The sequence below is a fragment of the Cylas formicarius genome, unplaced genomic scaffold, assembly GCF_029955315.1.
Source record: "Cylas formicarius isolate icCylForm1 unplaced genomic scaffold, icCylForm1.1 PGA_scaffold_4__25_contigs__length_36172078, whole genome shotgun sequence".
Classification (NCBI taxonomy): domain Eukaryota; kingdom Metazoa; phylum Arthropoda; class Insecta; order Coleoptera; family Brentidae; genus Cylas; species Cylas formicarius.
Genome location: NW_026844334.1, coordinates 883266 through 909194, shown reverse-complemented (window position 1 = coordinate 909194; position 25929 = coordinate 883266). Strand labels below are relative to the sequence as shown.

The following is a 25929-nucleotide window of genomic DNA, read 5'->3' as shown; positions in this document are numbered from 1 at the left end:
CGGAGTTACGGTTTTAATAACATTCTTACGGCGTGCGGGAGGAGGTAGCGACGGGGAGGGGCACGCTCTAACCGTTTTCTATTAAATTTTTACGTAATCGGTCCTAGTAAAACAACGCGGCGCTTAGTTATATATATTTATGTTTATTATTTCTGCCGAAGCAGCAACTCCATATAGATCAACACAAATCGACAACATAACGAGTTGTTTGGGCCCCCCCAACCCCCCTGAAAATATTTAAAAAGAAATGTATATATAAAAATTAAGTAATACAAAATAGCGCTAATGGCTGTTTCGGGGGCGGGGAGCGGAGGGTGGCGGCATTTGCGGGGGGTGGGGGCCGTTCGTCGCACAAAATCTTCTCTAGAACCGAACTTCTGGCCGTTTGTTTTTCCAGCCCCGATAAACAAACGTCGAAGTAGCGGAGAGGAAAATTGTAGGGCGAAGGGGCGTGGCTACGGGCGGCGGGAAGGGAAAATCTCGAAACGGCGGCCGAACTAGACGCGGCGGCCGCCATCTTGCTTTTCCTGAAACAGAAACGGTCTTCAGCGAATTCGGGGAAAGATTGTCGGACTTGGCAACGCCGCGTTTTAAAAATAAGTAAGGGGAAGCGTTTTGGAGTTAATCTACACCACTTTCCTTTTAGAGAAACAGTAGGAAGCATCTAACAAAAAAAGATTTGAAATTGTCTCTGACTTAAAACAGCGTTCACTCTAAGTTTCGAGTATTGAAGATGGCGATTACGCCCTCTGACACTCTGGTGGCCACTTGAGGAGGTCAGAAATAATTCCGTGAAAATCTGAACTTTTAGTTCTCATCCAAGGCTATTGCAAATATTCAGGTTTGAAGCTTTCAGACCTTATAGATAAATTTTAATATTATGTGAATGTCAGGCCTTGCTGTAAATTGAATTTAAAATTGAAGGTCACCAAAAATATTGTCAGTCATCCGAGGCAATGTTCATGCCCCTCTTTTAGCCCCGCCCCTCATTCAGTATATAAGCAGGTACAGGGTTATTTATTATATTTTGACAATCACTTACAGGGTTAATTTTGAAAAATTGAAAAAAAAAGTGTAAATACAAAAGATTGAAGATTTTTGCTCTATTATCTTATGTCAATGTCAGAAAAACAAACTACGATCGCAAGCTGTCAAAATGGCAGCAACATCTTCGTTTAAAATGGAATGCTCTATTTATTATTGGCTTAAATCGTATTTCTTTTTTTCCTGATTCCAAAAACATATAGTTTATTGACATTTGATTTAGCCGTTTTTAAGATATTTCAGTTTAAAAATAATTTTCATTCGATTTCTGGACAATAGCCATATTGTTTAAAAATGGTCAAGTTTGCCATGATAGCAACCAAGTTATCTATGTTTGGAATTGTTTTAACAATGTTTTACTTTTGACAACTAGTCAAAACGCCAAATAATAAATATAAATCTAGTATATAATTCTGTACGATGCAAGGTAATAATAAACAATGTTTCTGTTATTTTGACATCTTCAAACTTTTGTATTTGCACTTTTTTTCTATTTTTCGTAATTAACCCTGTAGTAGTACCCTACAGTACAAGGTAGAATGGAGTACGCAAATTTGTGTGGCCTCTATTAATGATTGAAATTTACATTTAATAAAGATAGAACTTACAAGAAACTTGTCGTTTTTCAAAATGTCCTCGATCGTCTGCCTGCCGCCTCTCGCCGCCCCGCCAAAGAACGCCTCCACTTCCGCCCGGTCGCTGAAAACGAAAACGGATTTTCAGCACACCCTCCGACGTAACGCGATCCGTTTTTGAGGTTAGGTCGTTAAACTCCGTAATTGAAGGGGGCACAAAGCTTTCCGAATTTCGACTATTATATAATAGTCGAAGAAGTTCGTCGGGCCAACTTCCTATCTAATGGCCGCCCGGTGTCCTAATTAAAAAGTCGAACGGCTTGACATTTGCATGCTGATTAGCCGTTCGAGCTTGGGTTCCGACGGAAATGAAGATACCGATGAGTAGAGCGAGGCGTTTTCGCGTTGCATCGGTCAAATCCAAAGACGTTATTTATTTTCCTAAGAAAAAATTTCGATTTTTTTCTTGCGTTCGGCGAGGATCGAACCCGGGACCCGTCCGTGGTTGAACGACTACCCGAACGTTAAGCTATGCGGTTGCGCATTAACTGGTAGGTAACGATTAGATATGATGACGCACTACCTATGTTTACAACGTTAGAGATCAGTAGTTTTACCGACTCTCCGATTTAGTGTACTAAACCACATTATTCATTATTATTATTAATTAATTAATTATCCTTGAACAAAGTAACGAATCAAACCTCTTGATGACCGTTAAACATTTAAACTCGTATTGAAGCATATTAAATTGTCTTTCAAACACCATATTTTTTTATCTAATCAGTAATTTTTAAAAAAAATAATGAAATTCAAAATCAAAACTTCGCAATGGGTCGATTTCTATGCACGCAAGTTTTTGATGACACACTGCCTATGTTTACAATGTTAGAGATGAGTTTTACCCGACTCTCCGATTTAGAGAATTAAACCAAATTATTCATTGTTATTAACGAATTCATTATAATCGGAAAAAAGTATCAACTCAAAAAGCGCTGTTTTTTTTGCGACTGCCAAGGATCGAACCCGGGACCTGTCTGGCGTTGAGCAACTAATTCTTCTTCTTCTTCTTCTTCCTACTTTAGTCTAGGCAAATTGCCTGTTCATTTTCGTCGTCTCTGCCTATCCCACTACCAGGTTGTCACTCCATCGTTTTCGGGGGCGACCTAAGCTCCTGCGACCCAATGGTGATTTGTCGCGTGCAATTCTGACTATTCTTCTATTGTCCATTCTACTAATATGCTCGTTCCATTCTTTCTTTCTACGCAATACCCACGCATTAACGTTTTCCACCCTGCATGTTCGTCTTATATTTTCGCTCCTCTCTCTGTGAAAGAGCGTTTTTCCAGTTATTCTACGAAGTATCCTCATTTCGGTTGTCACTAGTAATTGTTTAGTTTTCGCTGTGTCTGGTCGGGTTTCTGCGGTGTATGTCATGGTTGGTCTTACTATTGCCTTGTAAATTCTCGATTTGGTTTCGATTTTAATGTTTTTATTTCGCCAAATTGTGTCGCTTAAGCATCCTGCTATTCTTGTTGCCCTTGTTGTTTGCTCTCTGACCTCTGCCTCCACATCACCATAACCCGAGATTTCTATGCCCAACTATTTAAATTTCATTACCTGCTGGATGATTTTGCCTTCAACTTCTAATTTGCATCTTAATGGTGTTTTTGATGTTGTCATGCATTTAGTTTTTTGGGCCGATATTATCATATTAAGTGATTTGGCAGTGCAGTTAAATCGATGTAATAGTCGTTGCAGATCGTCTTCACTTTCAGCCACCAGTACGGCGTCATCAGCGTAGCACAGAATATTGATTTCATGGTCGCCCATTCTGTATCCTCTCAGTAATCGTACATTTCTTATTACTTCGTCCATGATAATATTGAAGAAGGGGACTCAGGGAGTCTCCCTGTCGGATACCTCGGCCCACTGCTATTGGTTCAGTCAGGATCCCATTTATTTTTGCTTCGATCTGGTTTGCTTCATATATATTTACTATCGTTTTGATGAGGTTGTGTGGAGTTTGTCTGTTGTAAAGGAGGTGTAAAACGTCTCTTAATCGCACTCGATCGAACGCTTTTTCCAAATCAATAAAACACATGTATGCCGGTCTGTTGTATTCAATTGATTTTTCTGTTATCTGTCTTATGACAAAAACCGCATCTGTACATGATCTGCCAGATCTGAATCCTTGCTGTTCGTCGGCTAAGGGTGTTAAGTTGTTGATTTTGTTTGCTATAATTTTTGTTGTAAGTTTCAGTGCAGTGCTTAAGAGATTTATACCTCTGTAGTTTGAGGGTACTTTCTTATCTCCCTTTTTGAACATAAGGATAGTGATGCTAGTGTGCTAGTGATGCAACTAATTCTAATAACTCATTTTGTAAGTCTCTTTCGTAATCGTAAAATGAACTGAGAAGACATAGCTTTTATCTGGATTAAGTTTGTCCTCTCTTCTACACCGAACTATCCACTCGTTCCGAATAGTTCGGGATACTAGATCTTTCCCTTTGGAAATAGTTGTTATTGCACCTCGTTCTATGCATACCGAACTATTTTTGGATGTAACTTATCTCATTGAAAAAGGTAAAAGAAATGCATTTCTTACCTTTACCTATATATTATTATGTGTAATATTTTGAGCTTACCTCCTAACTAATAACACCGCTAATAAGCAGCACGAACACAAAACTTTTAAGTCTTTGTTTTAAGGTTAAAAATACTGTTTTGTCCAAGTTTTTTTTACAGAAATACAATTAACACAAACATAAGCGCACTACTCACTAGTTAAAATTATTTTATTTGTTCAAAGACCACAAAATAGAACGGTTTATACGCCTTCAAATGCATTGAAAGAAAACATAAAAACCGTTATAAGATAATTTTGGCTTGTCTTATCGGATTGGACAATACTATTAGGTTTACGATTCTTCAACACCAAAACCTAATTATTTATTATTATTAATTAATTATCCACGGAAAAAGTGATAAATCAAACCTCTTTTTTTTACGACCGGCAAGAATCGAACTCGGGACCCCGTCCGTGGTTGAGCAACTACCTAAACACTAAGCTAACCATCTATAAAATAATTTATAGGCAACGATTAATAATTAATTAAATATGATGACACGCTACCCATTTTTACAACGTTACATACAGATCACGACCGACTCCGATTTAGTGACTTAAACCAAATAATACATTAATTCATTATACTCGGAAAAAGCGTCAACTCAAAGCGAATTTTTTTGCGTCCGGCTGGGATCGAACCCGGGACCTGTGTGGCGTTGCAAAACGACCTAAACACTAAGCTAAGCAGTTCTACTCTAACCAGTAGGTAACGATTAGATATGATAACGCACCACCTATGTTTACAACCGAATTGTCGACTCAAACCGCTTTTTTTTTGCTTCTGATCCGACTGACAAAAACGAACCTAACCCAGAGTTTTACGTATTTTTGGAATGCTCTCGAAATAGTCGATCGCATCATCCAAAAATATACAGGGCCACCATTTTAAAAAAATATAAGTGGTTCGTTTCTCGGAAAAATCCGACTATGAATGTCATATCGTCTTTAAAATCGCGTTATCTTAGGAAAGACGATTCCTAGGACAAAAGTATAAGAACCCTTGTCGTAGATAACTTTACCGGCTACAGTTTGCCTCTGGGATGTTTTTCCGATAAAAGTTGCCGTTTTCGAGGAAAATTCGAAAAACCGAGAGTTTCGACCTTGAATAATTTGAAATATTCGCCGCCTCTGATCCGGGCGGGGTGGGGGGACACCGCGGCCCCCAAAATCTCCGATCGGAGCTAACAGTTTCGCGACTAATTATCTTGGTAACCGTTTCGGCGATATAGCGCGAAGATGGGCGACTTCCGTATAGTCGAAACGTCGGCGTCTATAGGTGAATTGTAATAGTAATTGCTTTGCGTGTTAACGCGATTTACCGTGGCGCATAATAGAGAAGGCTTTCGGGTCGGGACCGCAGTTTCTCTTAGATAAGGCAACGTTGCCGCTTGTAAAGTTTTTTCATTAGATCTGCCTATTTCTAGAGCCATCTGAGATAAAATAATGAACTATGCAGCAATAATTTTAGACCCAAGATTTTCAAATGCTGTGTCAAAAATTTACTTTTCTTACCTTTCAAGCTGTAGTCGAATTTTGTGTAGTTTTTAGGCACCATTAATTTAAGATTTTTTTAATGATTCGTCTTATATTTTTGGTTGTGCTTTTAAATTCTGGTTAAAAATTAAGTAAAATTACTAATTTAAGCTATAGTCGATTTTTGGGTAATTTTTAAAAGTTTAACTTTAGATTTGTAAATGAGACGCCCTATATTTTTATTTATATTTTCAAATTCTTTAATCAAAATCAATCCAACTTACTGACTTAAAGTATATTCAAATTTTGTCTAGTTTTAAGCAGCATTTTTTTTTAGGCTAAAAGTTTTAAAATTCTGTATCGAATATAAACTTTTCTTACCTATTTAAGCTGTAGTAAAATTTTGCGTAGCTTTTAAGCAACATTAATTTGATATTTTTCATGAGACATCCTATATTTCTGGTTGTTCTAAAAATCATTTGTTAAAATCTAAGCCAAGTAAGGGATTTAAGCTATAGTCGATTTTCGGCAATTTTAAAGAGTTTAAATTGAGATTTGTTAATGAGACGCCCTATATTATGTTTTAAAATTCTTAGTCCAAATTCAATCCAACTTACTGACTAAAAATATAGTCGAATTTTGCGTGGTTTAGATTTCCATATGAGACATCCTATATTTTTGGTTGTACTTTTAAAGTCTTTGTTAAAAATTAACCCAAGTAACCGATTTAAGCGCTTTTTGGGTAATTTTTAAGAGGCATTGCAGATGAGACAGCCTATATTTTTGCATATATCTTCAAATTCTTTAACCAAAATCTACTGAACTAACAAAAACTTACTGAATTGAACTATAGTCGAATATTGCCCAGCATTGATTCTAGATCCAAAATTTTCAAATTCATTGTCCAAACTTAATCCAACCTACTGACTTAAACTATAGTCGAATGGCGCGTAGTTTTTAAACAGCATTAATTTATTTAAACTGTAGACTAATTTTGTTGTACGGTTGTACATTTGATTGCTTTGTTAACAATTAACTAAGGGAACCGATTGAAGCTATTAACTTGATATTAACTACTATTTAAAAAAAGGAACATACTAAGTGTCCCTCTAATTTTCACCTATCATTGCATAGAACATAAAAATGATTAAACGGATTTCAACAGACGAACGCTTTTATAACTATAAAGATTTGTTTGAATGCAACTTTCAGGGCTACATGACATGACCAGTCATAAGCAGATAAAGATGTCATCCTATGACGTCGCTGCACAATTTCTCCGACTGAACTTTATAGTCGATAGTGTCATTTGGAACACGGTGTTTAGCGGCCATTTTACAAAAGAGACGCCAAATTTACGTAACGCAGATGCCTATCGCATTGTCGTTACTTATTTGTTTTTACTCCGTGTTCCTGTCTTGTTTGTGCACGACATTTTTTTAAAGGAAATGTTACTGCGAAGCATTTTTCTTTACTCCTTAAAAATGTCCGTGTCCTCATAAATGTATCCTACCGAATCTTTCACCGCGCATTTACCGAAGAAATCCGGCAACACCGGATAGTAGATAGCAGATCAACGAACTCACCTTTTCGCGGGATCCTTGTCTAAGTCACGTGATAGTTCTTCGGAGGCGTCGTCGCTCTTGAACTGCTTGTCCGCGTTCCATGCCCCTCTATAATAGAGCAGGTCTATGGGACTCACGAGCTTAGAGAGAAACAGGTTCGCCCGCGTTTCGTCCTTGTTCGGCGACTCATCGGAGTACTCGACGTGACCGCCGCGTTTCCCGTGTGCTGAAAGTCCGCCCGACAATTTTAATTAACCGATTTAGTTAAACGTTAATTCGCATTATTATATATTATATATATAAGCTGATTAATTAAGTCGGTTAAATATTTCCTTAATTAAACTGAATATGTATTTAATTGAATTTAATGAATTAAATTTAATTCAATTTTATTATCAATATATTTGTAAGCAAGTTTACGTATTTTAGTGTAGGTTTGTCCTGAATATAATAAATTATATCGCTATTACATTCAACAACTAGTTTGGACACCCTGTATATCGTATATTTCATAACGTACCTCCCCAGCACGCGTGGCCATAACTCAGACAGGACCCTGAAAAAGAAGGGAGAAATTATTAGCACCGTTTAAATAGCGGTATTATAAAATATCCCCTTCACAATGCACCGAACGTTTCAGGCAATGGGTCTTTTTATTTACCCATTCTTTAAATTAAATGTTATATGATTAATGTAATTTAATTAATTAATTAAATCGATGGCGAAACCAATGCAGAAAAAAAAAGATACATTGCCTTTGTCTTTTAAATGATATAAAGCTAATTTGGAAAGATGATGAAGACGTGCAGTGCAGAAAACGCAGAAAATATTTATGAAACAGACGAAAAAATATTTTTAAACGAAATCAACTTTTGCTACAAATGAAAACGAATTGCATTGCATATAATAATAATAATAATAATAATAATAATAATAATAATAGTAACAATAATAATATCTTTATTATCCCCTACATTTGGAATATAATCAGTGTATTATGGATTTAGTCAAGTAGGTCAAAATGAGGTACACAATATCAGGCAGAAAATTACATAAAAGATTTATATAATTAAAATATATAACAGGGTTCAACTACATAGTGATGGTAAATATTAATAGGTAAAATACTCGTTTAAATTACAAAAAAGTTTTCTAGGAGAAAAGAAATTTAGCTCTGTTTGCTCTGCTCTGCTTTGTGACGTGTATTATAGTCGTGAGAATCCTCGTTTTTTTTTGTAAGTTATTTTTATTTTTATACACCCATAAACAAACTTCTAATATGTATATATACACGTTATATCTCTGGAGAAAGTTCTTTTTGAAAATTCCAGTCCTTTTTTTTCAGTTGAAAAACAATCTTTGTTACGTATTTATAGTCGTGCAAATCTCCGTTTTTTTTTCTAAGTTATTTTTATTTTTATACACCCATAAATAAACTGCCAATATGTATATATACACGTTATATCTCTGGAGAAAGTTTATTTTTAATTCTAGTCCATTTTTTTCAGTTTAGAAACAGTTTTTGTTACGTGTACTATAGTCGTGAGAATCTCCGATTTTTTTGTAAGTTATTTTTATTTTTATGTACCCATAAACTTCTAATATGTATATGTACACGTTATATCTCTGGAGAAAGTTTTTTTTTGAAAATTCTAGTCCATTTTTTTCAGTTGAGAAACAGTCTTGGTTACGTGTATTATAGTAGTAAGAATCTCCGTTTTTTTAAGTAAGTTATTTTTATTTTTATGTACCCATAAACTTCTAATATGTATATGTACACGTTATATCTCTGAAGAAAGTTTTTTTTTTAATTCTAGTCCATTTTTTTCAGTTTAGAAACAGTCTTGGTTACGTGTATTATAGTAGTGAGAATCTCCGTTTTTTTATATAAGTTATTTTTATTTTTATGTACCCATAAACTTCTAATATGTATATGTACACGTTATATCTCTGGAGAAAGTTTTTTTTTGAAAATTCTAGTTAATTTTTTTCAGTTGAGAAACAGTCTTGGTTACGTGTATTATAGTAGTGAGAATCTCCGTTTTTTTATGTAAGTTATTTTTAATTTTATGTACCCATAAACTTCTAATATGTATATGTACACGTTATATCTCTGGAGAAAGTTTTTTTTTGATAATTCTAGTCCATTTTTTTCAGTTGAGAAACAGTCTTGGTTACGTGTATTATAGTAGTGAGAATCTCCGTTTTTTTATGTAAGTTATTTTTATTTTTATGTACCCATAAACTTCTAATATGTATATGTACACGTTATATCTCTGGAGAAAGTTTTTTTTTGAAAATTCTAGTTAATTTTTTTCAGTTGAGAAACAGTCTTGGTTACTTGTATTATAGTAGTGAGAATCTCCGTTTTTTTATGTAAGTTATTTTTATTTTTATGTACCCATAAACTTCTAGTATGTATATGTACACGTTATATCTCTGGAGAAAGTTTTTTTTTGAAAATTCTAGTCCATTTTTTTCAGTTGAGAAACAGTCTTGGTTACGTGTATTATAGTAGTGAGAATCTCCGTTTTTTTATGTAAGTTATTTTTATTTTTCTGTACCCATAAACTTCTAATATGTATATGTACACGTTATATCTCTGGAGAAAGTTTTTTTTTGAAAATTCTAGTCCATTTTTTTCAGTTGAGAAACAGTTTTTGTTACGTGTACTATAGTCGTGAGAATCTCCGATTTTTTTGTAAGTTATTTTTATTTTTATGTACCCATAAACTTCTAATATGTATATGTACACGTTATATCTCTGGAGAAAGTTTTTTTTTGAAAATTCAAGTCCATTTTTTTCAGTTGAGAAACAGTCTTGGTTACGTGTATTATAGTAGTGAGAATCTCCGTTTTTTTATGTAAGTTATTTTTATTTTTATGTACCCATAAACTTCTAATATGTATATGTACACGTTATATCTCTGGAGAAAGTTTTTTTTTGAAAATTCTAGTCCTTTTTTTTCATTTGAGAAACAGTCTTGGTTACGTGTATTATAGTAGTGAGAACCTCCGTTTTTTTTTTGTAAGTTATTTTTATTTTTATACACCCATAAACAAACTTCTAATATGTATATCTCCGGAGAAAGTTTTTTGTATTTGTATTTGTATTTTTATGTATAGGTTAGCAAAAAGCTTTCGAAACGCGGATTTTACTAGCACGCTGGACCGTTTTTTGGCCACCTTTGTTCCAATAAAAGTGATACTGTTACATTTAATATTATAACATTAATTTTATTTACAGCGGCGATAAAACCAATCCGAATGATAACTCCAAGGTTCATTTGACGAAAATGGCTCGAATTTATCCGAGTTTTAAACGGTATCCCAACATTGTTCTCAAAGAACGCGATTTAAACTAAAAGTGTGGGAATATGCCCGCTAGCGACCACTGCGGAAACTTACAAAAAAAATAATTTATTTTCATTTATTATTTATGTATTTTTATGTATTATTGACTTCACTTGCAAAAAAAAGCAGTGGCGTGCTGGTATGCTGCTGCAGTAAACATTTTCAAACTTATTACAATAGGCCTTGACGCTTTTTGGAGCGTTTGAGTACCAATCAATAAAAAAAACTATTTTTCGGACCAAACAGGCCCCGTATACCAAACATTTTCTTTGTAAACTTCACGTAATTCCGCGTAATAAGTATAATAGCCGCTCTCATTATATCCGGTGGCGGCAGCAGCCCGGAGGCGGGTCAGACAAAAACGGAATTTTCGGATTTCCCGAACAAACGTTTTCCGGCGGAAAAACGGCCAGACTTATTGTCGAAAAAGCGCCGGGCCGAATGGCGAATCGTTTCGGAAAGCTGCAACACAATCGCGTCAAAAAAAATAATACTTTGTAGCGGCCCGGGCAAAAAAAAAAAAGAATTTCGAGGAGGTTGAGGGGGTGTTCCCGCCGCCTCCGTCTCCGAATCGAGAGTCTCACTTTTTTTTCTTTCGTTAGTTTAAATTAACTAACCAGTACCTCGCATTGCGAGCTAGTTCTCCGAATAACAGCGTTTTTTTCGAAAGAATTCTGCCTGAGGGATATCGATTCGGCATCAGGGCGGTGCCCCGATTAACTCGTTAAATTATACGACGTCATTTCGATAACACCCCGTATAATATTTTCCACTTTTTATTACTCAGCAGTTACCCGCTTAGATTATGAAAGCGCTGAAATACAGATTTTACTTCAGTAACTCAATTTTTTTCATAGTTTCTAAATTAAATCAGAATTTCCGCAAAATAAGTCATAATTTCTGAGTTAGGTCGGAATTTCTGAGAAGCAAGTCATTATTTCCGAAATGTAAGTTAGGATTTCTGAAAAATTACTCAGAATTTCTGAGTTAAGTTAAAATTTGTGGAAAATAAGACAGAATTTCTGAAAAAGAAATTAAGAATTTCGAAGAAATAAGTCGAAACTTCTGGAAAACTACAAATTTTTACGAATGAAAACATCACATGTACAAGGTGATCCAAAAAGAATAGGGCAATCTCTAAACTGGAATGAGTGAAAGTTTTTTTTATATTACTACCAAAGTTTTTATTGTCCAATTTTGGTTTTTTATTGCTCCCCGTGCCTTCCCATCTTTCAAGCATTTTAAGAAAAAATTCTAATTTAAGTCAAACATTCTGACTTATTTGCCAGAAATTCTATCTTGCTTTTCAGAAATCCTGACTTAACTCAGAATTTCTGACGTAAGTTTTTAGAAATTCTTCATTAACTCAGGAATTATGACTTATTTGCCAAAAAGTCTGACTTGTTTTAAAAAAAACCCTGACTTGTTTTTTAGAAATTCTGACTTATTCTTCGAGAAATTCAAACTTGCTTTTTATAAATCCTGCATCAGCTCAGAAATTATGACTTATTTGTCAAAAATTCTTACCTATTTTGTCAGAAATTCTACATTAACGCAGCAATTATTACTTATTGTCCAGTAGTTTCTGACTGGTTTTTCAAAAAACCTTATTTAACTCGGAAATTCTAACTTATTTTTCATAAATTCTGGCTTATTTTCTACAAATATTGACTTAAGTCAGATATTCTGAGCAATTTTTCAGAAATTCGGACTTAATTCAGAAATTGACTAACTATCGAAAAATAATGACTTATTTATCAGAAATTCCTACCTAACTCAGAAATTACGACTTATTTTAAGGGAATTCTGATTTGAAGTAGAAATTCTTACTTATTTTTCATAAATTTTGCATTAAGTCAGAAATTCCGATTTGTTTTTCAGAAACTGTCACTGTCCCTTAAGAGAGCAAGAAATTCTAATTTAACTCTGAACTGTTTCCCAGAAATTTAACTTAACTTAACACAGAAATTTTGACTTATTTTTCAAAAATTACAATTTGTATCACAGAAATCCTGCGCTAACTCAGAAATTCTGATGCATTATTCGCAAATTCTGATATGTTCTTCAAAAATCCTTATCTCTGGTTTATCTGCACAAATCGAAAATCTATTATTTTATTTTAGGTGGCCTTTTACCTCTTTCGTATTACATATAACCAAATGGCATTTTCCAATTTTTTTCTTTTTGGTGCCAGAACATGACAAGAATATAAAAAAAAAACTTGAAGGGCACAAAGTGGTTCGGATTCACGTGTACTATTATACCTTGCTTTCTTTGAAGTCTCAAACGCTCTTTGCTCTTTGCTCAGTTGTCCTTAGTACGCTAGTAATTAGCATTTAATAAAATATTCAATAAAATTCAAACGCCAATCTTTATATTGTTAAGCCTGCTCAAAAATTGACTTTTTCTCGTAATTTCTACGTTATTGTTGTAAGATAAGTCATGTATGGTCGAAAGACTATATTTAATCAAAATTTTAATGACTCCAAACAAACAAAAATGAAAAAGGTATTTCGGTATGCATTTAATCCACTACCACTAGGTTTTTGCACGAAGAATTTAAATCTTACAGATTTCTACACCGTGGTAAACAAAACACTGCAAAGTCTCGACAAGTCGTTCGAAATGCGGTGTTTCCTTTCGGCCTTAAAAACCGTCGACTTACCTTCACCGCATTACATTGTTGTTATTATTTATAGCCTTTGCTTTTGATAAACGCGCTGGCCGTAACGGAGGCGGAAATCTGATCGATCTCGAAACAAGTTGCGCGAAATGGTTTGAAACACCGAGAAATCTCAGCGTTACATTCTCAAGTCGGATATGACCAGCGTTCCTCTTAATAGAATAACAAGAGAGACGCTCTAATTCCGCCTGGAGTGCCCGACGCCGTCGATTTTCCTATTTTCGTTTTTCAATAATGCCCGGGTTTCCCGTTTAAAGAAACGTCCCGGGAAGTTGAAAATTAAATTTGTAATTTTTAAAATTCCCAGTAGATAAGCAAAGCGGCTTCCACAGCACACACCGAGGTGGTGGAGATAATATCAGGTCACTCTGTATATTTGAAGCATGTCAATAATCGAACTTTTATTTGATGAAAATCCATTTAACAAAATAAATAAAAACTAAAAGTTCAGGTTGTATGTAATATTTACAACCTACCTGCTACTATATATACCGAAAAATGACAATAAAACCTTAATTATTGCTTTTGTAAGAATTTAATCTCCATGGCTTCCAACACATTTAATTCTCTACTGTTTGTAGCTGTATGTAGGAGGGCAGCGCCAAAATTTCCCGGCCTGAATATGAAAGAAACAAAGTAGAGTAACAATTTTTTATTATTTTTCAATATAATCCCCCTTAACTTCAATACACTTATTACAACTCTTTCTTAACAACTCAATCCCTTTAACAAAATATTCTTCTGATGTGTCTGCAAAACGAGCTAAAACAGCCTCTTTTAACTCAACTTCTTCGTTAAACCGCCGTCCACGTAAGTCCTTTTTCAAATATCCAAACAAATAGTCGCTGGGGGCCATATCTGGACTATGGACGCCTCTGGTCAGTTTTCCTCTACGTTTTACACGTATGCAGTCCCGCAATTTATGTAATAATGTTGAGTAATATTTACCATTGACAGTGGTATTAGTTTCTTTAAAATATATCAAAAGAATTCCTTCACAATCCCAAAAGATTGTGGCCATCACTTTTTTGGTTGACTCGCAGACTCTGAATTTTCTTGGACGACGCTACTCCATTGATTATTTTTTCGATAGAGAGTCATAATAGAGAACCATAGTTTCATCTCGCGTCACAATAGTTTCTATCACAGGCTTCGGTTCCGACTCACAGAGTTCCAAAAAAGACCGCGCACACTCGACGCGGCGTTGTTTTTGAATAGCCGAAAGGTTTTTAGGAACCCATCTTGCACTAACCTCATGCATACCTAAATGATCATGCAGGATTCGACGAACACTTGTATCAGAAAGCTTAGTAATTTCTGAGATTTCCTCGACGTCGATCACTCAATACCACCTCTTCCACAATCGCAACAATATCTTCCGTTATGACCTCCACTGGTCCACCAGTTGTTGAATCATCTTCGAAAACGTTTTGCCCATTCTTTCAATACAGAATACGAAGGAAAACTACTTGATACTTGATACTTGAATCGACTTGATTCTTATCAACGCGCCAAAGCAATGCTTTTGAGGTTATATTGATTTGGATTTCTCGAAAGGCTCTCGGTTACGGTCAAAGCAAAAATGTCCGTCCAAAGGAAAGTCGAACAAATGCGAGAGTCTTAATAACTCGCTATCGCCTTAACATCTCCTGCAATTTTAAGCGCACTCGTTGGAAGTCGGTGCCTTTACACGGAACTACTCCCAAAGAGCTCAAACGAGATTTGAAGATATCGCGAACGCGGACCTGGCGTTACCTGGACTTACAAGCAGCAACTGAATCAAACCGAAACCTTTCCGTTGTACCCCAAATCAACTTTAGGGGGGATTAGGGGGTTTCTTTTGACGAAACTGACGAATGAAATTCTTATACCGGAAAGCGTATCGAATTAAAATGCAAAAAGACTGTCATTTACCTATCAAACTATCGTCGAACCGATCGAAGTAATCGTTTTTCTTAGACCCGGTCTTATTTTCGCAAGTTTCATATATTACGCGGAATATACGAAGCTGAATTGCCAAGTTTATCCAAGCGACTCACCGGCTTATTTCGGTCGTAAATAAAACTTCGCAAATTATTCGTCCCCTAGGCGACGACGGGAAAAACTACCCTTAACATCCTAGGGAAAGGTGAGCCGAGAAACTTCATTTGTTAATGGGGATTTCGAATACTACACGGCGGGAGTTTACGAACAATGGGAATTTTTAATATCTTACGACGGAAAAAGAAAAAAAGGCTCCCCGCGTATCCGTTTAATCCAATAACAGTGATGTACATATTTGCCCTGTGCCGCTGGCGTTTAATGCGTCTGCTGGCAAAAGGAATAGGCGAGCACGGTTGATTTTATAAAAAATCCAAAAATAATCCCAAAACGACACGCGTCAATGCGAATTTAATAAACTTTTCTAACAAGGACCGAACGAGAGAAATTCTTATAAAAAAAGAATAATGATATCGGGAAGGACTGTATTACAAACAACTTTCTGGGTGTTATTGTACGACCAAAAATGTAGTGCATTTATTGCTTTGACGTTTTGAGTATTTTACAGTTAAATTTGATTGAGCATTTTCTTAAGAGCATCGTTCTTAAGAGTTTAATTTAATATGCAATATGTTGTCCTTGCAGTAAGTACGTATTCATGTACCTGATTCTCGAGCTTTGACCCTGCCAGGCTGTTTACATTAGATAAAAGGGTAAGGGTACGTAAAGTCTGTTCATAGATATAAGAAAGTGACTAACTCTTACGAATTTAGGAAAGACCCGGGCAAGCTGTAAAAATGAAATATGGCCGAACAGGTCCGTACTTTGCTTAGAATTTAATTATTTGGGGTTTTGTTAGGAAAGATACAAAACAATATTTCTTTATTTATGTATGTATTTATGTTTAAATCTAAAATAAAATTACAAATTATTTTTATTACCTACTTAAATTACTTAAAAATTATTCACATAATGTATTAGTATCACTATCGCTATCAATGCCTGTTCTAATTATTATTTATTCTATATTATTTGCAATATGTAGGAGGAATGTTTGGAACTAGTTTGTTTTTAAACCAACTTTCAAATAAATCAGCGGTGGTGTCTTCATGGTAATCCGAAGAAGGATCTGTAATAATTTTCGCAGACATAGAACGTCCATTTGAAATCCAACCACCCTTAGAGCCAGCGCGCAAAATAGTTATTCTTTTACCTCTTTTTGATGGCGCGTTTGTTTTATACTTATCAGTTGAGTCAACTCAACCCTGTTCCTGGGTATCATAAGTGTCGAACCATCCAAGTAAATAATTGGCCTTTGTTGTTCTCTGTAAATCCTTTTTTTTTGGATATTCCAGTGGCCATTTCCGAATTCTAAAGATTCCATTAAAACTTGCCTTTTGTCAATTTTTTTAAATCTAAAACCGATGTGTTGAATACACTTCCATAAGGTAGTTCTGCCACATTTAACACCGGTAGTATACCAAACCAAAGAATATTAAACGCAGGTAGGTATAAAATTATTTTTTATTACGGACCACAATTTTACCTGAATTTAAATTCCGAAACTTTAGGTAACAATCTTGTTGCATTATATGTTGGATAATCCCATTCAAAAGCGATTGGTCACTTTCTTATATATATGAACAGTAGTTACATGCTCATACTTGCAAGTTGCTGTGAGCCCGCAAGTTGAACTAGTAAATGGATAAATAAAATCAAACGGCAATGGTGGTTATGGTGATAGCTTTCCTAACGTCGGTTTTATGAATTATTAGGCGATTCGTTTGCAATAACCCTTTCGTGACGATTGATGGCTGTCGATAAATTGCCCAAACGTCGCGCCCCACGGGATCGGTGCAATTAGCTAGATTTCGGCCGCCCCCGAACAAAAAGAAGCGGCGGAAAGCCCGGGAGAAAATTTCCCGCCTTCCGGCTCCGTTTCCTTTTCTTTGCCCCGCGTTCCCCGAGGAAAAGTCTTTCCGCGACGTAAACCGACTTCGCCGTTTGTTATTATTTTTTTTTTAATCTTCGCCAAGCGAAAATGTAGACTTTAAGTTGGTGCTGGTGTTAATAAGGTTCGATTAGACCTCGCGTCGCAGCTTTTGTCTCTCGCGGAACTCATAACGCGCGCCCCCTGGTGTCGGTTTTTATTAAAAACGCACGCTGGGTTTCTCGTTGCTCAGATTTGAATCGCGTCTCCGATAAACAAGACGCCTTCGTATATTTTAATAAGCGGCACTGATTTAATTACCTGCAGGTGTCGGGCTCGAACACTGCAATGCGCCGCATTTAATAATAATAACGATAGATATATACGATGTACGGTCACTCAGTTGCGAGCGTCACAAAAAAAAGAGATGAAGTCCAGTCAGAGCAATCGCACGTCCTAGCACGCCATCTGTATCTTAACGTAGATAAATGTAAAGTTCTAAGCTTCACTCGTAAGGAAGAAACAATCGATTTTCAATATAGAATCTCAAATATTGTTAAACTGAGGATTAGCTTTAATTTGATACAACATTGTTATGATCATGTTTAAGTAACAATACTGTTAAGGCTTTAAACGATAGCAATATGGGCATTTAAAATCATATTCCGTTTCATTTATCCTAACAATAATAGTTATGTAACAAAACTGTAGCCAGCATTGGTAACTATGTTGCCCATTGCTACTAGAATGGAAGAAGAAGTATCCGCGATGATGAACATAACCTGCAAAACATAAAAAAAGTTCTAGCCGCTTTTCATTGCTTTGTTGGCTTTCGTATATCGGTGACTAAATTTTGCATTAATTCTAAATATACTTTTGTCCTTTTTGCAAATGAAGATGAATGTTGTGTGTTCGCTGCGTAGCTAGCAGCTTTCAGCTAATTCCGGTGGCTGTATGTAAAATTGTCGTCAAAAATGCGTTTAAGTGTGTAGCATAATTAGAATCTAGACTATTGTTTTAAAACCTATTTTGTCCAATATAAATTTTAGGACAAGATTCGTATTTCAACCTGGCACCTGATTTTTTTGTTTTTCAAAAATTAGTTCTGAAAGCTATTTTTAAACCACATTTTGACAAATGTTTTGTGTTGTGACATACGCAGAATATTTCACTATACGTGACGTAACTGGACAATTTCGTTGTTGTTTAATTTATTTTTTTATTTAATTTTAATTCATTGTCTGTTCTTTGTTGTTTTAGAAAAATTTTGAATTTTTTTTCTGGACCGAAAAAAAAATGGTTTTCTCGAAAACGATATGTCCGGTAGAAGAAATACATATGTAGTTTAGTAAACAGGGTTGTCTAGTTATGAAATAAACTGAAAATTACCATTTTTCGAAGTTAATCATTGGCCGTAACTATCAAACCGTGGCAAAAAGACGTTTTTCATATAGAATTTTTTTTAAATTCTTGCAAAACACACTTAAAATTGAGATAGTTAAGAAACTGTACGATATAGCCTTTCAAATGGTTCACCCTGTTTAATGACCACTATCGTTGCAAGTTTACATTTTATTAAAACATTTTTCGAAAAATTAAGTAGGATGTCTAGGCGGGTTCCGGGACGCATTCGAAATTGATGTCACGGAATCCACACGACTCTGCTACCCACGACAGTCATTTTTTTTTGGACCGAGGCCGCCCCACACACCTACTGGTCCCGAATTAATGCCACCAGTAAGCCTGGTTTAGGGTCAGTTCCGAATTTCAAAACACGCGAGTCTACGATCGATCAACAGAAACGCTTCCTTAATTGAATCATTCGTTGCGAGAGCAAAAGGTGTCAACGCTTATTTGCGCGACAATTTTGCTAATCGAACGTAATTAAGGAAATGCGTCTTATTATTATTAGCTCGGGTATGGAACCCGATACGCCACATTGATAATTCCGATCGTAGAAATTTGGTTCAAAAAACTGCGAAAAAAGAAGTTTTCAAGGGCGACGCTTTAAGTTCTCCTAATGTTCTTTTACTGAAACTGAAAGTGATTTGCAACCATAAACTTACCAACATTCTTGTCTTATGAATTATTAATGGCGGAGCAGCTGGCAGCGGATTGAACAGTTATCTAAAACTGAAGATATTCCAGCTTGAAGCAATAGCAATTAGACTGCTGTGGCTTCATTTTTTTGCAGTTTCCAAGTACAAAGTGCAATTTAGTAATTAGTCACGGGCTTGTTACTTTCGAAAATCGATTAAATCGAATTTTTCGAAGGTTGGTTGGTTGAAATGATCACCGTCGCAAAAATTTTTTTTTAGTCTGTCCGTTCTCCGTTCTCGTCTGCGGCGCACCCTGTATATTGCGCCGCAAATTCAAAAAAAGTGAAAAATGGGTCCCCCTATTATTAAAAATTGGTTATAACTGAAAGACTATGATTCAGATCTCACTTTCTTCTATACTGCGATATAGCCCGCATAGACAGCAAAAACTTTTGTATTTCAGGTTTTCACTTATTGTACAGGGTGTTCCCGAAATTCCGCGCTAAATGAGAAATGTGTCCTAAATTTGCAGATATCAACTTCAAAGTTAGCAGAGAAGTAAAAGTCCGTATCCACATTTAAAAAATTTTACCAAATATTTTTTTTAAATGTTTGATTTTTTTTGGTAATTTTAACTTCCAGAAAAATATGTTTTTCTCCATAACCGTTCATCCGATTGGGAAAATTATTTAACCAGCAGAAGCAGAAGATCTGGTGCAATAACATTTATTTCGGAAATTTTTTCGATTATATACAGGGTTTTCAAATTATAAGCAAAAATCTAAAAGACCTAGAAAATTGTTCTTTTACAGAATAAATCAATAGCCGCAAATCAAAAATCGTAAAAAATATGGCTAATTGGTTCAAACGGTGTCATAGGCCGCATCAAGAGCTACAATTTTTGTATTTGCGGTTTTCGTCTATCACATACGCTGCTCGGGATAGTTGAAAAAATCCATATTGAAATCGTTATTTCGGTGGCTGTCAAGACGCGATAACGTTATTGATTATTATGGTGCACTGCATGGTTTCAGAAAAAACTTATTTTCTCGAAAACGATTTACTATTTTTAAAAAATTCTTGAACCAGGAAAATCCAGGGCTATAACCTCTACTTCGAACAATAATTGTATCATATACAGGGTGTGTCGTTCATGGGCAAAATATCTAAAATATCCGAAAAGTTTCCGTTTTTGTGGATAAATTATTGGCGATAAATGAAAAACCGTTAAAGATGGGATAATTTTATTTGAACAGTATCGTAAACCGTGTCATGAGAGAGTTTCAAGTTTCGTTAATTACACAGGGCGCGAGATATTTAAAAAAATACCATTCGACAATGCTCTTATTTGTGCAAATTTTAATATTTACCGATGTTTGTTGTAACTTTGAATTTCCACGAGATGTGAAGGATATTTTATACAGGGTTCCATAGTGATCCAAAAGCAATGCGTGCCTTTACCACACGAAACCGCGAAGTTCTTTGCTTTTATAATAAAAAGCTGCTTTGCGCTACGCGCTACGAACTTGCCCCGCCGAGTGACGATTTTTCGAAAGCAATCTTGTGTGTCTAAAAAGTTTTGTACTGGAAAAGCTATGCTTGAAACGTGAAATTTAAAGTCAATTATTATTAATATTATTATTATTATTAATAATTAACGAATTAATTAATGTCAGGCCGTAAAGATGCCAACAAGAGTGCATTAAAATTGAAGGGGCTTCCAAAATCGCGCGAACTACAATCAAATTTGATTTCTTAGTTTACCAATACCACGCGAAAACTTCCCCAGCAACGGGAGTTTTTTCCATTCATTTTTTTTTCTATTCCAGACGGATTACAAGCGCCCCGAACATTAAAAAGTTAATAACGGCAAGTTCGGGAACTATCAGAACTTAGCTCCGGGGTTCTCGGTCCCTCCTCCATCAAACAACACCGTTAAGATTAATAATTTCGACAATGCTAATTGGCGATTACGGGATTCATTATGGATGCAGTTAAAATTTCCGCGGAAAATTACTATACTACTGCTATACTACCGATCTACCGTCTAAGGTTCGCCTCACTCACCTTTCGTGATCCGTCCTCTCCTGTGATAAACGAAACCGGAGTTTTCTGAAAAGCACCAGTCTTTAAACTTCTCAATATTGACACGAATATCACAATTCATGCGATCTACCGCCTCCGATGTAATTATCGCGACTCTACGCGTTGATGCGTTGATTTAAATAGGAAAATTCAATGTTATATTCAAAAGAGACCCTACAACCCTCTCGAAGTGCAAGTACGCCTGGTTCAATAATTTAATCAGATTGATTAAAGCATTAACTTAAACTCTAGGATTAATAATTGAACAATTTAATTAACAATTTCATTTAGTTCATAAAGTTCTAATTAAATTAATGATGTTATTCGTTAAAAAAAATATTAATTAAATAATTAAATTATTAATGAAATGTTGGCCACGTTCAATAATTTACTTAATCAAATTAAGTAAATTATTAAATTAAATTCCAGGGTTATGAATTATACAAATTAATTAACAATTTAATTTAATTCAATAAATTATTAATTATATGTATGATGCTTTAATTAGTTTAATTTAGTTATTGGTAAACATCATTAATTAAATCATTAAATAATAATGAAATCAACTAAATAAAGAGCAGGTTGGTCCCGGTCAATAATTTATTTAATCAAATCAATTAAATTAATAAATTAAATTCAAGGATAGTAATTTTTAAAAAATAGCAACTTCATCAAATATTTAAAGTTTTAATTAAATTAATTAAGTCCTTGATTAATTAAATTTATATTTAATAAATTATTAATGACATTACATTAATTAAATTACGTAAATGAATAATTAAATTAATTCATTTAATTAATAATCGAAAAATCAGCATCCCTTGGAAGAACGATTTTCCATAGTCGGTTTATGGTCTCACTTGAATATAAAATTCATGCTAATCTACCAACTACGAGTTTGTGCTCCGCGGTCAGTGGTCACAGACGAAGGAGATCTTTTCACGCATAAAATTAAGTGTCAATATACGGGAGGAACAAAAAAGCTTGACAATTGCACGATCTAAAAAAAATCAGTTCACGATCTGGGACGCCGCTGACAAGAATAGTTTTGTTTAATTAAATTTGGATTAATAACTAAATTGTCTTCCGCTCGACCACATAATATTCTTTGAAATTCATTCTAAATAAATAATTTTAAAATTCATAAAATTTTATAAAGAACCATAAAAATTTTTTTTTTCTTTCTCTTCGACCTTAATTAAGTAATTTTCTTCATAGAAACGGAATCGTTTAATACAATTAGTTGGGAATTTTAAAAATTTATTAAAAAAAAATTAAGTTTGCCCCCATTAAGCAGATATGCGGATATATATAGTGTTAGTTATAAAAATGGCCCAAAAATTTCGAAATATTAATGTCAAAAAAGAAACGGACTTTGTGGTTATAAGTGGGAAGGAAATCCGAATTTCGTTGATTTAGATTTTCGGGGGAAAATAGAAGGAGAAAGAACTACGAAGAAAGTTGGCGGAGTCCTAAAATTTTGGTACCGAATTCCCGAACGTCCTGTATAAATATGTTTTGTAATATATTTTTTTATTTGCTTTTTATTTACTTTTACTAAAAATAATTATAATGCGAAATTTGGGTCCTCCCCCTTTGCGCCGTGCGAGATTCCGCGACGTTCTCCCCAGGGCGGAGCGGGTGAGTAATTTTTCGCATTGTTTAACGGTAATAAAAACGAATAAAATTTAAAAAAAAACGTCGCGTTTCGTTAGGTTTTTGAATTATCTCGGTGCGCACAATTTAAACGAAAAAACAATTGAAAGAAACCGGGGGCAGGGGGGGGGGACAATTGAAATCGCGAGGGGCTCTGCGGAACTTTATTTGATTTGTTTCCCCCCGGCGGTTAATCTAATAGTACGACGGGGAGGCCATTTTGAAAATTAAAACTCCGGTCGGTTTTCCTTTCTAATTCCGGGATTTTATAAACAAAAAGTAGGAATATAGAAATCGAAGCGATAAAATCGTAGTGCACGGTTCACCAAATATCCGGAGCATTTAAATATACGTGTAAAATGGTCGCAATATGATTTTAAAGCTCAATAAACGCAGCGTAATAATACGTGTCAACTTTACCGTAAAATAATATAATTTAAAAAAATAAATAAATAAAAATAAAAGTTGTCTAGGGACGTTGGACGTTGGCTTTCCTTTAATTTTATTAGAAACAACTTCATAACAGGACTATTCAGATATTTTGTAGTCAAAAGTAGTCCAAAAATGCAAAAGGGTGTTTATAAATGAGCATGAGCAACATTAAAAAAGAAACGAAGAAGAAGAAATAGCAAATGAACCAATAAATCTCAAAATAAATATAAATGAAGAGACGATTTTTTAAATTTTGGGAATTGTTCACTTATTTATTACTGATAAAGTAAATTAAGAAAACTGAAAAAAATAATTATTAATAAAACAATCAAAAATTTACTATTGAAGTCTAAAATGAGGCGGGCTATTGGGGCTATAATGAGAAATAATGAGAAAAAAAAAGCAACAAGGAATCAACAATAGACAATTTCAATTGTTCATTTATATTATCAGATATTTTTTACAAAATTGTTAGTAATAAATGATCAAAAAAAAACGGAATTGATAGAAATATTAAAGTCAAACACGTCAGTCATAATTGGACAGGAAAAATGATTTTTTTGCACTCTTGGGAGAAATTAAAAAAGGTAAATAAAATAAATGAATTTCACATTGTCTCACAATGTTAGAAAAAAACTTTAGATTAAGAACAATTATCGATAGGACGATCGAAACAGTTGTTTAAAAAAAATGTGTTAGAAATAAATAGTAAAACAGAAATGATTGTGGCTATAACTCGGGAAGGAATTTGAATTTAATGAAAAATACTAAGACGAAAAATGAGAAAAAGGAATAACAAATAAACTAAATAAATAAAAATGAGAAAAACAGGCAACTATTCTGTTAAGGTATATTACAATTCGGATATTTTTTTACGAAACTTGCAGAATGAGTAACGTTCAAAAATTTGTATAAAAAATGTTAACAAAAAAATATATATTTGAATAAATTAGTATAAAGAACACTATTAACAGGAATTTCAAATATATGATCTGCAAGACTTGCAGGGGGTAGTTATTACCAAATTAATTTGAATTTGTTGTTTGGAAAATTGACACATTTTTTGCGAAACAAGCAATAAAAGGTAGAGCGGGGTTCATACTGAAATTTCTTTGAATTTTATGATAAATACTAAGAAAAGAGAAGAAAAATAAATAACAAATAAAGTAAATAAATATAAGCGAAAAACAAACCGACAAAACTTCTGTTAAAACGTATTAAATAAATTAAGTTCAGGAAATTCGTATATTTTTTTTACAAAACTTGAGTTAAGTAACTACTAGTAAAGAAAAATGGAAATCAAATGTACAGGAGCAGAAAAAAATTCGTTTGTCACATACAAATTAAAACATTAAAATAATAATAATAATATTATTAATAAATAATTAATTTAATTTGATTTTGCTGTTTAGAAAATTGATTTATTTTTTTACGAAACAGGTAGTAAAAGTTAGAGCGAAATTAATGCTGAAATACTAAATTCTAGAAGTCAAGTTGGAGTAATCACTGGTAAAGAAAAATCTACGGGGGCAGAAAAATATCTGGGTGCGGTCGCAAAATGTACTTTAGGAAAATTTTGAAAAAAATACGACGACAATGGTTGCTTAATGGAGAAAATGGCCCACTTACCGGCGACGCACTCGACGAAGAAAAATATCGCTAGGATGACGACCATCTTGCCGGCCCCGGTCATCGCTACTTTGGGTTGCATGTCGACGGAAAAATAAAAATCGGCAAAAAATAAAGGGGGATCGTGTCGGCTACGCGGCACTACTTGTTGCTCTGGTTAGGGGGGACAGTAGACGAAGCAACAGTTTAAAATTGACTCGCCAAACCGAGCGGCATCGCTTTTATATGGGACGGTCTCGCGTAGGGGTAGTTTTCGCCACGTTCTCTCCCCCTTCCCCGCCCCCCGCCGCCGTACCCGCTCACGCCGGTTTACTCGTCCATTGATAAAACGCGCGGCACCAGCCATTTTGAAATTAAAAAAATAAATAACAAGTCAAAGTTCAGATTTTCACGAAATTAAATATATATTCATATGACAATTGTTTCGACGACACAATGTAATATTTACAAACTACCTGCTACTATATATACCGAAAAATGACAATAAAACCTTAATTAATGTTGTGTTAAGTTCAATAAAGGAGAGGTATTTAAATCTAATCGATCGTTAAGCAATACATTTGAATGTCTCATTTTGTTAATCTCCATGGCTTCCAATAAATCTAATTTTCTACTTTTTGTGGCTGTATGTAAAATATCAAAATTGTAGTCAAAAATGTGTTTTTCTGTTTTCAAGCATAATTAGAATCCAGACTATTGTTTTTAAACGCTCCCTTATGTTCGCCAATGCGTTTCTTGAAGGATCTAACTGTTTTTCAAAAATAAATTTTAGGACAAGATCAGCATTTCAACCGGTAGACACCTATTTTTGAGATTAGGGACATTTCGTTTCATTGTTTTTTTTTTAAATTT

At 34.5% G+C, this 25929-nt stretch overlaps 1 protein-coding gene across 2 annotated transcripts; it reads right to left on the bottom strand.

The window, feature by feature from the left end:
• Positions 1 to 245: 245 nt before the first annotated feature.
• Positions 246 to 25246, bottom strand: LOC132701204 (neuropeptide CCHamide-1). Of its 2 annotated transcripts, XM_060668966.1 has the most exons (6): positions 25078 to 25246; positions 21343 to 21387; positions 7810 to 7845; positions 7311 to 7515; positions 1653 to 1743; positions 249 to 527 (listed from the first exon to the last, which is right to left on the bottom strand). In XM_060668966.1, exons 1-6 carry the CDS (start codon positions 25157 to 25159, stop codon positions 498 to 500), a joined length of 489 nt encoding a protein of 162 aa, XP_060524949.1. In that variant the 5' UTR covers positions 25160 to 25246; the 3' UTR covers positions 249 to 497. The 2 variants fall into 2 exon arrangements, with proteins under 2 accessions (XP_060524950.1, XP_060524949.1); XM_060668967.1 differs by lacking the exon at positions 21343 to 21387 and having other exon boundaries at positions 246 to 527.
• Between the last annotated feature and the right edge of the window lie 683 nt (positions 25247 to 25929).